Genomic DNA, 13,490 nt, shown 5'->3' on the forward strand with positions numbered 1-13,490 from the left:
CTCCTCACCTCACTTCCTGCTTTCACGCCTAGGCTATGCTATTTTCAGTCCCACCTGACTCTACAATCCATTACGTCTTTAATTCAGCGATGAATTGAGCAGTGACATGGATGCGATGTCTCTGGATGGTTGTCAGCCGTGTTGAAGTTCAATTCATCAAACCATAACAGAATTAAGCCCTTGTGTGTACGGCCCATTTCTTTGATGACTTTTCCTATGTCAGACACACACAAAGGGGCAACAATGTTCATACCGTACAATATTTGTACATAAAGTGTGTGTGCTGAAAACTAAAGTACGCCATGATGATGATATAGGTAACAATTTGAAGTGAAGGGTACATAGGGATCAAGGGCCCTAGTCTCTGTCCCCTCTTCTCCAAATGTGACTCCAGTCAGTGCAGTGGACAGGAAAAGGATCGGGGGGTGGTGGGGGGGGGGGGGGGTGGGAGACTCCGGTCGGCTTGTTAAGAGAGCGGTGAGGTATTACTTTAAAAGCTCCTCCACCCCCGTCGGAATGTGGAGGGGGGAACGTGGGACAGCGGACGTCTTTTCCAGAGGACGGGAAACCTGGGGGCAGAAGTGGAGTTATACCACTGCTCTTGTGATGAAGGGTCCTTACAGTAGCCTACTCTAACTGAAGGTTCCATATGTAGCAGATGGGAGTCTATGAAACTCACTCCTCAGCCTGGAGTCATTTCGGTGGCGCAATTGGGTAAGACACTTCAGGAGGGTGGTCACGTGTGTTTGCAAGGCAGAGGTCCTGGGTTTGAGCCTTGGTAAGAGCTGAATCAGGGGAGAGCGGTACTCATACTCGCTTTACACATACAGTAGCCTACTCACTGAAAGGTACATACAGTAGCCTACTCACTGAAAGGTACATACTCTCACGCCCTGACCTTAGAGAGCCTTTTTATTTCTCTATTTGGTTAGGTCAGGGTCTGATTTAGGTGGGCATTCTATGTTTTCTATTTCTTTGTTTTTGGCCGGGTATGGTTCCCAATCAAAGGCAGCTGTCTATCGTCTCTGATTGGGAATCATACTTAGGTAGCCTTTTTCCCACCTGTGTTTGTGGGTAATTATTTATTTTCTGTGTGTGTTTGTGTGCGCCACGATTGCGCCACGTTCGGTCTCTGTTTACCTGTTTTTTTGTGAAGGTTTCACTTTATTAAAGATGTGGAATTACATGCACGCTGCGCCTTGGCTCATTTATGACAGGGAGTTTGAAGACAGTGAACGTGACACGTACAGTAGGCTACTCACTGAAAGGTACATGCAGAAGGCTACTCACTGAGAGACTGGACTGGTTCATGTTATGGTCACAGCACATGTTGCTTCCTAGTGGCCTCTTATTGGATAATAATGTCCTCACCAATCCAAATGTACAATGAAAAATACTGTACGTCATGATCAAAGCAAATACTGCTGTGAAGTACAAATAATTACAGTGTAATTTTTCAGATGATGCGGATAACAGTCCTGTAAATTGTCTGAGCTCACAGATGGGAAGGTGTGTGTGTTGTCCCTCTGGCCCAGGGTAATTCATCAGACTGGGTGAATTGATGGGAGTTGGGTTGAGTGTGTGTTTGGGGGTGAATCTCCAGATGAAATCTAATATGTGAGACGATGCATCCTAAAGAGACGTTTCCTCGTAGCTCTGCCCGATGAATACCAATTTGGTGGCCGCCGCTTGAAGGGCGATTGCCCCTTGCTTGAACAAGGCGGCGGGGAATTACAATGTACCTTTTTTTGGCTCGATCCATCCAATCACAGCCCCCAAATTGTAGTGACTTTATCCTCCCCTATGAGTCATCTATTCATACCTTGGTCTGGTAAGAGAATATGTTTGGTCTTATTCAGTAACATACTCATGAATTGATCATGGAGATTGTATTGTCTGTGATCATCTCAGCATGTTAGCTGATAATAAAAACGGTGTCCATGAGAATCAGTGGGTGGGTTTGTAAAAATAATGAAGGAAAATAATTAGCCAGTCCACCCTGACCTTATCTCTAACTGTGTGTGTGTTTGATGGTAGTGGGGGTGGTCTGACTTAGTGACATCACCATCAGGGAGGATCCAAATGACCAGGAAAGTCAATTAGAGTTACACTGAGTTTACCAGCTGGACTCTCTGTATAGCACAAGAGAGAGAGAGAGGAAAAGGGAAAAAGGGGAGGAGAGACAAAAAGAGAATGAGAGACAACGAAAGAGAGGAAGGGAAAGAGACACATTTCGGAAGCTGGGGACCAGAGGGAATTTTTTGCCGGTTACAGAACAGTCTCCAGACTAATTTGTCTTGTGCAGGTCCATACAGTAGATAAATTGCGTGTATATTTGTCTCTCTGTGTCTGAGCAGAGGTGGAAGTGTCGGCGACAGAGAGAGGGAGTTGCCTGTTTGAAGAGGTCAGGCAGGCAGGGGAAAGCCAGTGGATATGTTTTAAGAGGCCGCTTATCTGAAACTGACAACAGGATGAGAGGGTGAGTGAGGGGGGAGAGCCCAGCAGTACAGGGGGAGAACCATGGAGAGTACACCGTCCTCATTCACAGCCCACTCACAGAGGACACACAGACACAAGCTAACCTGAGAGAGAGAGAAGCAGAGATAGAGGGGAAGAAAGAGAGGGAAAGAGTCTACTTTGTCCATTCTGTCCGACCGAGTGGGAGCGAGAGGCGAGGGTTCGTAACACTGGAGCTCAAGGATAAACCATGGACTCTGCACACCTCTTACCACGCCTGGACGTGAGTACTGCACACTCACACACACACACACACACACACCCATAAACACACACTCTCTCACACATACGCAAACACACACATATACTGTCCATGTCTGCCAAGCCAACTCTGCCTGGCCACGGGAACTTCACTGCTCAAACCATTAGCCACTCTAGGGAGAACAAACGCATGCTCACACGCCCGCAGAGGCTGGCATGCCGTGTTGCTCTAAATCAAACGCCTGGAAGCCGAAGGTCCGAGAACAATGTGACTGTTATGTTTTCAGAAGACATAACGTGACTCCTCTGTAGTAGCGTAAAGGCATGAATTATTCCTCTGTGTTAACGGAGAATCCAGCTTTTCAGTGTTGTTTCTGTCTTTTCCACCTCGTGTCCTGTGTCGACTGGACGCGTGAAGTCTTTGAACTCTCTGATGTCACGTGTCGGACATGTCACGGTTTCCACCAAATGCTTCTGCAATGTTCGGCCCTCGGCGAGCCCCCTGTTCACCAAAACGTAGCCTCCTGCTGCCGGTCACTTAGCTCCCTGACTCTCAGATCGTCTGAACGTAGCTCGGAAGGAAACGTGTGGATCACGGCGAGGGGGGGAAAGTGTGAAAACGGAGGCGTGCAGTTGTGAATGTGCGAGCTGAAATTAGATGAAGACGTACAAGAGCCGAACGCCTTTCCGGTGACTTACAGTTCAGGTTGAAATAGAATGGAGACAAAGTTGACTTGTTGATGCTCTGCAACTTATGTGCTACTTATAGACTCTTGTGAGAATGTACCTGGGAACGAAAGCCCTGGCAGTAGTGACTACTATACGGTACATTGTGTGTCTGTCTAATGTCTTTCCAAAGGACCAGGTAGCTCAAGTCCCAAATCAAATCAAATGTTATTTGTCACACGCTTCGCAAACAACAGGTGTAGGCCAACGGCAAAATGCTTACTGACGGGGCCCTTTTCTCACAAGGCAGAGTTAAAGATACATTTATATAAAAACATTAGAATAGAAATAGTGACAAGAGGAATGAAACACAGTGAATAACGGAGAACAATAACGAGTCAAAATAACACGCTATAAACATGTACCGGAACCGAGTCGATGTGCAGGGCTACAAGGTAATTGAGGTTGCTATGTACATACAGTATGGTACAGTAGGGGTAAAGTGACTAGGCGACAGGATAGATAATAGACAGTAGCAGCAGTGTATGTGGTGAGTGTGAAAATGTGTGTGTGTGAGAGTGTCAGCACGCATGTGTGTGTGGGCGTATGTAGTGTGTGTGTTGGGGTGTGAGTGTAAGTATGTGTGAGTGTGTGGGTCCAGTGTGCCAACAGTCAGTGCACGAGAGTTAGTGCAAAAAAGGCCAAAACAGGTTGTCCGGGTAGCCATTTGATTAGCTATTTAGCAGTTTCTTTAGCAGTCTTCTTTAGCAGTCTTCTTTAGCAGTCTTCTTAAGCAGTCTTCTTTAGCAGTCTTCTTAAGCAGTCTTCTTTAGCAGTCTTCTTAAGCAGTCTTCTTTAGCAGTCTTCTCTAGCAGTCTTCTTAAGCAGTCTTCTTAAGCAGTCTTCTTTAGCAGTCTTCTTAAGCAGTCTTCCCAAGCAGTCTTCTTAAGCAGTCTTCCCAAGCAGTCTTCCCAAGCAGTCTTCCCAAGCAGTCTTCTTTAGCAGTCTTCTTAAGCAGTCTTCTTTAGCAGTCTTATTTAGCAGTCTTCTTTAGCAGTCTTCTTTAGCAGTCTTCTTAAGCAGTCTTCTTTAGCAGTCTTCTTCAGCAGTCTTCTTTAGCAGTCTTCTTTAGCAGTCTTCTTCAGCAGTCTTCTTTAGCAGTCTTCTTAAGCAGTCTTCTTTAGCAGTCTTCTTAAGCAGTCTTCTTTAGCAGTCTTCTTTAGCAGTCTTCTTTAGCAGTCTTCTTAAGCAATCTTCTTTAGCAGTCTCATGGCTGGGGGGAGAAGTTGTTCAGGGTCCTGTTGGTTCCAGACTGGTACCACATGCCGTGTGGTAGCAGAGAGAACAGCCTATGGCTTGGGTGGCTGGAGTCTTTGACAATTTTTTGGGGTCTTCCTCTGATACTGCCTGGTGAAGACGTGCTGGATGGCAGAGAGCTCGGCCCAAGTGATGTACTGGGCCGTACGCACCACCCTTTGAAGGGCCTTGCGGTCGGGTGCCTCACAGTAGCAGATTCTGGCGATGTTGTGAGAGAGTTGGTTGGTTCCCCAGTAGCCGGAAAGTGTCTGGTCTACTCCACCTCTCCTTAGGGAGCCTCATCGTCTGCTGTCATCTTAACCCTGTCTGCATTCTCGTGTGTGTGTGTGTGTGTGTGTGTGTAAGCATATTTTTGTTGTGATTATACGTGTGCATGATGGATGCGCAGCGCTATGCCTTAAAAAAACATTCAAATCCATTGGCTTTTGTCCATCACACGCATACACATTCACACACAAAACACATCTGTTCCTCTTGGCATGTCCGTGTTTGCACTCAGTCTGCGTGGTGCGTACGCGTAAAGGTTTGTTGAGGAAGGCGAGCGGCGGGCTGAAAGTCTGGGGCCGCCCGCGTCATTAGCCTCTTAATCGCCCCAGCTGGAATAAATTATAATACACTCTAATAAAAACCACCCAGCAGGCAACCAGGAATATTATTCTAATGGTTTCATCTGTCATGCTTCGAGATAAAAAAAATGTTTTGTCCTCCTAGCTTCAGCCTCATACATGAAATCATAAAGCAGTGAATGCCGTGGTCATCAGAGAGCTGCGTCGTGTGTTAGCGATGTATAGAGAGGGGTGAGGAACATTCCAGATGCATTAGGTGTAGGTGTGTCGCTTTCAGGTGATTATGAGAAGGGTCCACACAGGTGCGCTGGTTGAGCAAGTTAGAAAGAAGAAAAAAAACAACGTTCTTGCGATGTGTGTAACGTGAGCTTGCCCAAGTTGGTGTGGATGAGTTGAAGATTTCCACGACATACAGTCATTATGACATGGGGCAGCCAGTGTGTGTGTGTGTGTGTGTGTGTGTGTGTGTTAGAGAGGGAGAGGGAGGGAGAGGGAGAGAAGGAATCTGGGGGAAAGAAACACGGGAAGAACAACAGGAAGGGAAAGTGGCGGGACCAGGCGTAACACGAAGACAGCGGCCGCGGATAAATCAGCCGGCTGCGGTGACACTGGGCCCTCTCGCCCCGGCAACACTCGGCAGCACTCTTCCGCAAAAACACCATTCATTTAGAGGGCTTAGGAAAAAGACCAACACAAGGGAGAGAGGGGAGAGAGAAATGAAGATAGGGAGAAAAAGAAAAACAGAGGTTGGGAAAGAGAGAGACATGCAGATAAAGCAGAATGGAGAGACAGGGAACACAGGGGGGGTGGGGGGGGGGGCAGTGGAAAAGGACAAGTGGTGATAGAGAGACTGAGTCAAAGAGAGAGAAGGGGAGCGTATATACAGAGTATATATCTGTATATCTTTGTATATCTCTGTATATCTCTGTCTATCTTCACTTCTCTCTCTTTAACTCGTCTCTCTATCACCCCTTGTCCTTGTCCATATGTCTTTCCTCTCCCCGCCAGAGGAGATATACAGAGAATAGAGGGGAAAGAAATGGAGAGGAACTAAGAGAGAATGGGGGGGGACAGATAAACAGAAAGGGGGGGATTGATGCAGCGACAAATGAAGGCGATAAAGATGGACTAAGAAAACGAGAGACTAAAAGACAGAGCGTGAAGAGACGTAGAGAGAGGGAAAGAGAGACACTTATGTTGGTCTGTTTTGATCTGTGGGTTCAGAGGGCCAGCGAGCGGACCGCCCTGCCTGATTACACACACAAATCTCTCGTCTTCGTGCGCATAGGGTCACTCTACCGTCTGCTCCGGGTCAGACATCATCTAATATATCTGAGAGCACCCCCTCTCCCCACCTCACCCCTCACCTCCCCCGGAAGACTTGATTAGTCACATTTCAGCGGAGAGAGGGGGGGGGCTAATGCAGGGATGTCACCATCCAGGATGAATGGAGAGGGGGGCGGCTTGACGGAGAGGATGGCAGATAATGAGGCCAAATGGAGTTTAGTGGCTTCTCTCCCAGTTTAGATTATCTGGAGAAACACAGGGAGATGGGTGGACGTACTTTAGATGGATGTATGGCAGGGTGTCCTCTGACTCCCCCCACAACCACCACCCCCACCCACCCACTCCCCCTTCTGCAAGTAACCTTTGAACCTTCATTAGGGGGGGGTCCTCAATCTAGTTTACGAGCCTTGGGACGCCACGGGAAAGGCTGTACAGTTGTGGCTCTCTAATCTCTAATCGTACTCTAATTGTCCTGTAGCGTTGCCTCAAGTGGAGAGGCATCGGGCGGAAGGACATTACTTTGGGTGGGGCTGCCTGAGTTAATGGCTAGTGAGCAGAGTCCCACGCTCACAGCTTATTTTCCCAGGGTATTACTGTGTCTGTTCTTGCTCTCGCTCGCTCACACACACACACACACACACACACACACACACACACACACACACACTCACACTCACACACACGCATACACACACGCACACACACACAAACCCACACACACCCTGTGAACTTCTTGTAAACCCTACTCTGAGACTATAGCATGATTAGCTGTCATTAGGGCGTCGTTATGTGTTCGTTGTGCCATAAACGCCTCAGTTATCTAGCTGTGTCGGACTTAATCGATTCTCAGCTCAGTTCCCGAGATGAGATAGGGAGAGTGCAGAAGTGCAGAATTAGAAAACACTTCGCTCGAGTCTGCAGGGAAAACTAGGACGTTCAGCTCTACGTCGTTTACATTCATCGAGACGTATCTTTTCTTCTTCTTAGAATAATGACGACATCTGTCATTTCTTTCGTTGTAGGATGATGGTAAAGCAGACCGGTTGAGAGGAGCGAAGTCATGGCCCAGCCCAGGTCTCAGTCTCTACGTGAACCTCCAAACTTTGAATGCTTTGAACCAAATCTAGGGTCAGCTTTACCCTCCCCCAATCCTAACGGCAAACTGACTCGCTAGTTAAGTGCCAATTTCATCCTACTTTGAACAATAGACAGGTCAGACACCGCACTCTGACCTCTAGTTCCTGACTCCAGAGGGCACAAGGCCATTAAGGCCTGTAGTTTGTAATTAGTCACTCATTTGGGTGGTAACCCGGCTGGATGTTACCGCTATGACCTCCAGCACTGGGCCTTTTACCCCGCGCAGCAGACAGGCCAGTTAGCAACTATGGTCTCATTATTTGGTTGAAGCTCCTGTACAGGTAAGCTGTGGGAAGTAAATTAGAGCAATAGAGATATAAAGTACAGTAGCTCCACTAGTTATTATTCTCCAGTCAAGTCAACTGGCTTTAGCTCATTGGTGGTTTTTAGCAGGACTACTAGTAAGGTTCTCCTACGCATGTACACACACACACTGCACACACTGAATATATCCTCTGCTTAATCACTGTTATCCCCCTGTGCTTGAGTTTCCTAGGAGATGGGGCCTTGGCAACACATAGCAATACATGAACATTAAGGAAAACAAAGTGGTGCTGTTTTTACAGCCATGTGTATCCAGCAAACAACTTCACATGGACTTCAGCAGTACATTTCTTGATATCGCGCCAGACTTACTGCATTTGTTTAAACAGCACGTTTTGTACTGCTACAGTGGTAAATATGAAAATAAAATATGACGCCAAATGAAACGAACACCCCCACCTCCCTGTCACGGTTTTAAGGCCAGTGAAAGTCGATTGGGGTTTGTTTTAAGGCCTCTCTCTCTCTCTCTCTGTCCCTGTCTCTCTGCCTCGCTCTCTCTGGTCCCAGCACGCTAGTGGATCTTACATAATAGTTTCACAGTTGATGAGCTCCGCACAGACAGAGCTGTATTTGCGTCTCGTATTTCAGCCTCTTCTCAGGTGTCCCGACTTGTCTTTCGGACCAAAAAAAAAGGTACATTTGTCACCAAGATGCATCAATTCATTCACAAGAGTGTAGTACTAATCACATATCCCGAATGTCATAAAACGTTCTCTCGGAGGATTTAAGCTATGAGTAGTGGTGTTTCAAACCCCCACACTCCAATTTACTGAAAGACGTTAAACATATGGTATAGGAATTTCAATGAACAACGTGGGACCACTGGAAGCGGCAAGAAGTGAACGACTTAAGCGTTCCGTTTCCTCTTCTCCCTGAAATAAACCCTAACTTCACTCCTCTCCTCCCCCACTCCTCCCCCTCTCTCCCTTCATGCAGATCCACCATGTTCCCTGCTAACCTCTTGGTCCTGATGGTCCTGCTGCTACCTCAAGCCTCGTCTGGTCGCCAGGGCGGAGCCACCGAGCCCGATGGTAGTGTGTCGTCGTTGTTATCGTCATCACCAACCCCCCTGGACCCTAGCCTGGCCCAGACCATCCAGAACCTGCTGCTGAGCCGCCTGGGCCTGCAGTCCCACCCCAACCCCCGGCCAGGTGCCCCCGTCCCACAGTACATAGTGGACCTCTATCGCTTCCACTCCCAGCAGTACCACCTAGTCCAGGATCCACACTTCAGCTATCCCAGCCAGCATGTCCAGGAGGCCAACACCGTGCGCAGCTTCCACCACACAGGTAACATTACACATGTGGTCTGGGCCCAATATCCCCAAAGCGTCTGAGATTAGTTTAGCCTTTAAGATCATAATGAATAAGATCATATGGACAGATCCTGGATCAGCACTCCTAATCTGAGGCTCTGTGTGGATAGTTTGCAACGCTGTTCTACCTTGTCCTGCCACTGATTGGGATCAGTTCCACAACATGTTTTTTAATGGACACTGTTCTACACATCCCATTTGTAGTTTCAGTCCGGGTTAGATGGCATTGATGGCGACAGGGCTGTGATACCCAGTCTGTTTCTGTTATGACTCCACCTTGGCAGTCAGTAGGCTCCAAAGTCAGACCCTCTATTTTCCATTTGATAACGTGGATGTTTCCATAACAGTCACAAGCTAACCAGCAACAAGTGGTGGTCCTATTCTGATGTTAGTGTGTGCAATGAAAAGCTTATCTAGCTGTTTATGGCACTGAATGTGTCTGACATTTAAAGTTAAGGGTTGACAGGTCAATTTACCTTGTATTCGACATTGTGAGATTACAATGTTTGATATAGGAAATCCTACAAGAGAGACCTCCATGGAACTGCAGAGAACATCAGTTTTGTTTTACAAATTGAACCTTCTTCTCTGAACTATCTTAACCTCTCTCTCTCTCCCCCTCCCTCCCTCCCTCCCTCTCTCAGAGTCTACCAGTCCCTCACTCCCCCTTGAAAAGACGCAGACCACCGCGAGCAACAACAGGGCCCCCATCTCCTTCAACGTGTCGTCCATCCCCCAGGATGAGCGTGTGGTGTCTGCAGAGCTACGTTTCTTCCGGGGTGGTGGGGCCAGCCCGGGCCCTGGGGCCCACAGGGTCAGCCTGTTCCTCTCTGGAAGCCCTGGGGACTCTGAGTCTGAGCCCATTCTGCTGGAGTCACGGGTCCTCACACGGGCCCCCAACACCAAGCCAGCTGTCTCCTGGGAGGCATTCAGCCTCAGCACCGAACTCTTCCTGGGGGCCCACGCTCAGACTGGGAGCCTGGCCTTCCTCCTGGAGGTGACCCCTCTGGGTAACACCACCCTCCTCACCCCCCCTGACCATGATGCTCTACCACCTTCCACTGGGGAGGAAGGACGAAGAGTGGGACATCTGAGGGTGCGCAGATCTCTGGGACAGGACGAACACAGCTGGGCACGAGAGAGACCCCTGCTGGTGACTTACAGCCATGACGGGCGTGGGGAGGCACTAGCCGCCCATGTCCGGAGAACCTCTGGCACTGCCCAGAGGATGAGGGGGAGGAAGGGGACCAGAGAAAGGGGCAGGAGTAGCAGCAGCAACCGGGGAAGGGACAGAAACAAGGACAGGGAGAGGGACAGGGACCGGAGTGCCAGCCCTGGCTGGGGCGGTAGCTGGGACGAGGGTGGAAGAGTGAAGCGTAATGGTGGCCGTGCAGCAAAGCTGAAGCGTCTGTCCCGCACCCGCTGCCGCCGCCACCCGCTCTACGTGGACTTCAAAGACGTGGGCTGGAACAAGTGGATCGTGGCGCCTAGCGGCTACGACGCCTTCTTCTGCCTGGGGGAGTGTCGCTTCCCGCTCGCCGACCACATGAACTCATCCAGCCACGCCATGGTGCAGACGCTGGTGAACTCGGTGAACGGAGCCGTGCCGCGGGCCTGCTGCGTGCCCACCGCCCTCAGCCCCATCGCCATGCTCTACCTGGACCCGCAGGACCGCGTGGTGCTCAAAAACTACCAGGACATGGTGGTGGAGGGCTGTGGATGCCGGTGACGGGAAACAAAAGAGAGGGAGGGAGGAGAGAGATGGAAGGAGAGATTGATGGCGTAAAGACAGAGGGCAAGGACAGAACCCAGCCCAGCAGGACCACGTGAAACAAGAGGACCTGGATCTTGTGGCGGAGGGATGCAAATACTAGTACTAGCGGGGGACCGGAGAGATGGATGAGGCAGGAAGAGAAGAGACGGGAATGTAGAACCCAATCCAGCAGGAACAAGTGCTTTCTAAGAAGTGCATGGTGTCGGAGGGCCACAGCTGTCGGTAGTGGAAATAAAGAGGAGTAGAAAGAGCGGAGAAGAAAGAGAGAGGGAGAGAGATGGAAAGAGAGAGAGAGAGAGAGAGAGAGAGAGAGAGAGAGATGGAAAGAGAGAGAGAGAGATGGAAAGAGAGAGAGAGAGAGAGAGAGAGGGAGAGAGATGGAAAGAGAGAGAGAGAGAGAGAGAGAGAGAGGGAGAGAGATGGAAAGAGAGAGAGAGAGAGAGAGAGAGAGAGACAGAGAGAGGGGGGGGGAACAGAGACAGAGGAGCCCCCTTAGGACACACAGTACAGTGCTTCAGAAGTACCACACAGTGAGAGTATGAAGAGAAGACAGAGGGAACGACAGAGAGGGAGAGAAATAACGAAGCAGTCTTCCACATCCCGGTAGGGGAAGAGGATGCTGCTGACAGGAGAAGAGGGGAACGACAGCCAGGAGTAGAGGAGAAGAGAATCCTCCCATTAGCCCCACCTCCTCTCCTTCAATAGCACTCCACTCGCTGACAGCCCTGTGCTTGTTCAGTGCTCCCTCGCCAGCCCTCTACGTGTCTGTAACGTGTCTGTGTCTGTGTCTCTCCGTGCTTAGTGTGTCGCTCACCTCCTTCCAGCATCAATCTGTAAAGGAGACGCAGTCAATCAGTGGAGTGGAAGGCGAAGAGATGAAGATATCAGTGCCAGAGTATACTATCTGTACGGTTGGATATCAAGAGTGGCTTATAGTACAGAGAAAGCTATCATGTGGCCCATATGAGGAGGATGATACATATAGCCTTTGCATCAGTTGACATCATCCTCAAACTAACTCTGTTGTCTGGGCCAACGAACAGCTACTGACCTCTCATCAAGAGAGACGTTGACGGAAACTCCTCGCAGACTGAATAGATATGGATTTTTCGCAGACAGACCGACATGAATCGTCCCGTCATGAGATATATATTTTTTAAACCACAACAATAATACAGAGGAATTATTATGCAATTGTTTGAATGTACTACTATCATTATTATTTAAAGATAACTTTTTGTTGTACATTTCCTTTGCAGAGATGAAGAAAATTCAGAAAACCGTTGTCATCAAAGTAATTCCATTAAATGGTAAATCTAACTTAACGAGTCACATTGGGTATTTAAATAGCAACCACATATGGTGTATTTAACCTTGGAAATATTTAAGATATCTGCTCTCTACAAAGCCACATGTACAGTACCGTAATACACCTAAAACCTGCGGCCCTTATAGTAGCTTTGGTACAGCAAGTTATGGTGGCTTTTGGTGTACTACACATACAAAAACACAGTGTTGTAATGACGCAGTCATAAGCTCAAGAAATGCCACATATCAAGATTCTGTGTATTGTATTCTACTGAATCGTGTAACAAGAACACAATGTCATCGTCGAACACAGATGTCTTTGCTGGAGGTGTGCACGTTTTTTTTTGAAGAACGGCTAATGTTAAAGCAGTTGATTTCCAGTGCCTTTTGGACGAGGGCTTTGCAGGTGTTCTCCTGTTATGAGTTGAGTATTTTGAGTATCTTTCCAGCGTTTTGCTTTTCCCTCTATTTAAATGGAAGCATTTAAACAACAGTCTGTAAAATGTTTGACATTGTCTGAAAACGTGATGATACCTGTAATAAACAGACCAAGCAGCACCTCTGTCACATGATTGGGTTTTGAAAATCAACCACATTTCCTTGTTCCTCCTCTGCTAGTGTTCTGAGGACCTATTGCTCTGAGTCTATGCACAAAGACAAGGGGAGAGCAGAAGGGGACGGTGAAATCCTTTCATTGGTCAGAATCTCTTTCAATCACAAATTGACCCCTAGATAGACATTTGAGCCAAGGAAGGAAGCCCGTGGTCCCTTGATGAAACCAGAACAAACCAGATTTGGCTGTAGGCCTCGAGTACCTATATAGTCCCAATGAGACACACAGGCATGTGATAGAAGGGCATGAGGAGAAGGCTATTCATGGGGCAGATCCACATCCCTTACTGGCAAAACCACTGCACCACCTTGTCAATTCACACCCGGCCTGTGATGCAGCCCACATGTGTTTCTGATCGCCAGATGTTACGCAGAGAGCTACTGCGCCTCTGAGCTCGCAGCAGTCAGTGTGCTCGGCAACGGGTCATTCCTCACGTCGTGAATGTGGGGGTCAAACCAACTCAAC

At 48.5% G+C, this 13,490-nt stretch overlaps 1 protein-coding gene across 1 annotated transcript; it reads left to right on the forward strand.

Moving 5' to 3' along the window:
- The first annotated feature begins 2,657 nt into the window (after positions 1-2,657).
- On the forward strand, positions 2,658-12,970 carry LOC115137089 (bone morphogenetic protein 4-like). Its single transcript, XM_029673131.2, has 3 exons — positions 2,658-2,740; positions 8,952-9,304; positions 9,975-12,970. Exons 2-3 carry the CDS (start codon positions 8,959-8,961, stop codon positions 11,057-11,059), a joined length of 1,431 nt encoding a protein of 476 aa, XP_029528991.2. The 5' UTR covers positions 2,658-2,740; positions 8,952-8,958; the 3' UTR covers positions 11,060-12,970.
- The last annotated feature ends 520 nt before the right edge of the window (positions 12,971-13,490 follow it).

This window comes from Oncorhynchus nerka, linkage group LG11 (genome assembly GCF_034236695.1).
Source record: "Oncorhynchus nerka isolate Pitt River linkage group LG11, Oner_Uvic_2.0, whole genome shotgun sequence".
Lineage (NCBI taxonomy): Eukaryota > Metazoa > Chordata > Actinopteri > Salmoniformes > Salmonidae > Oncorhynchus > Oncorhynchus nerka.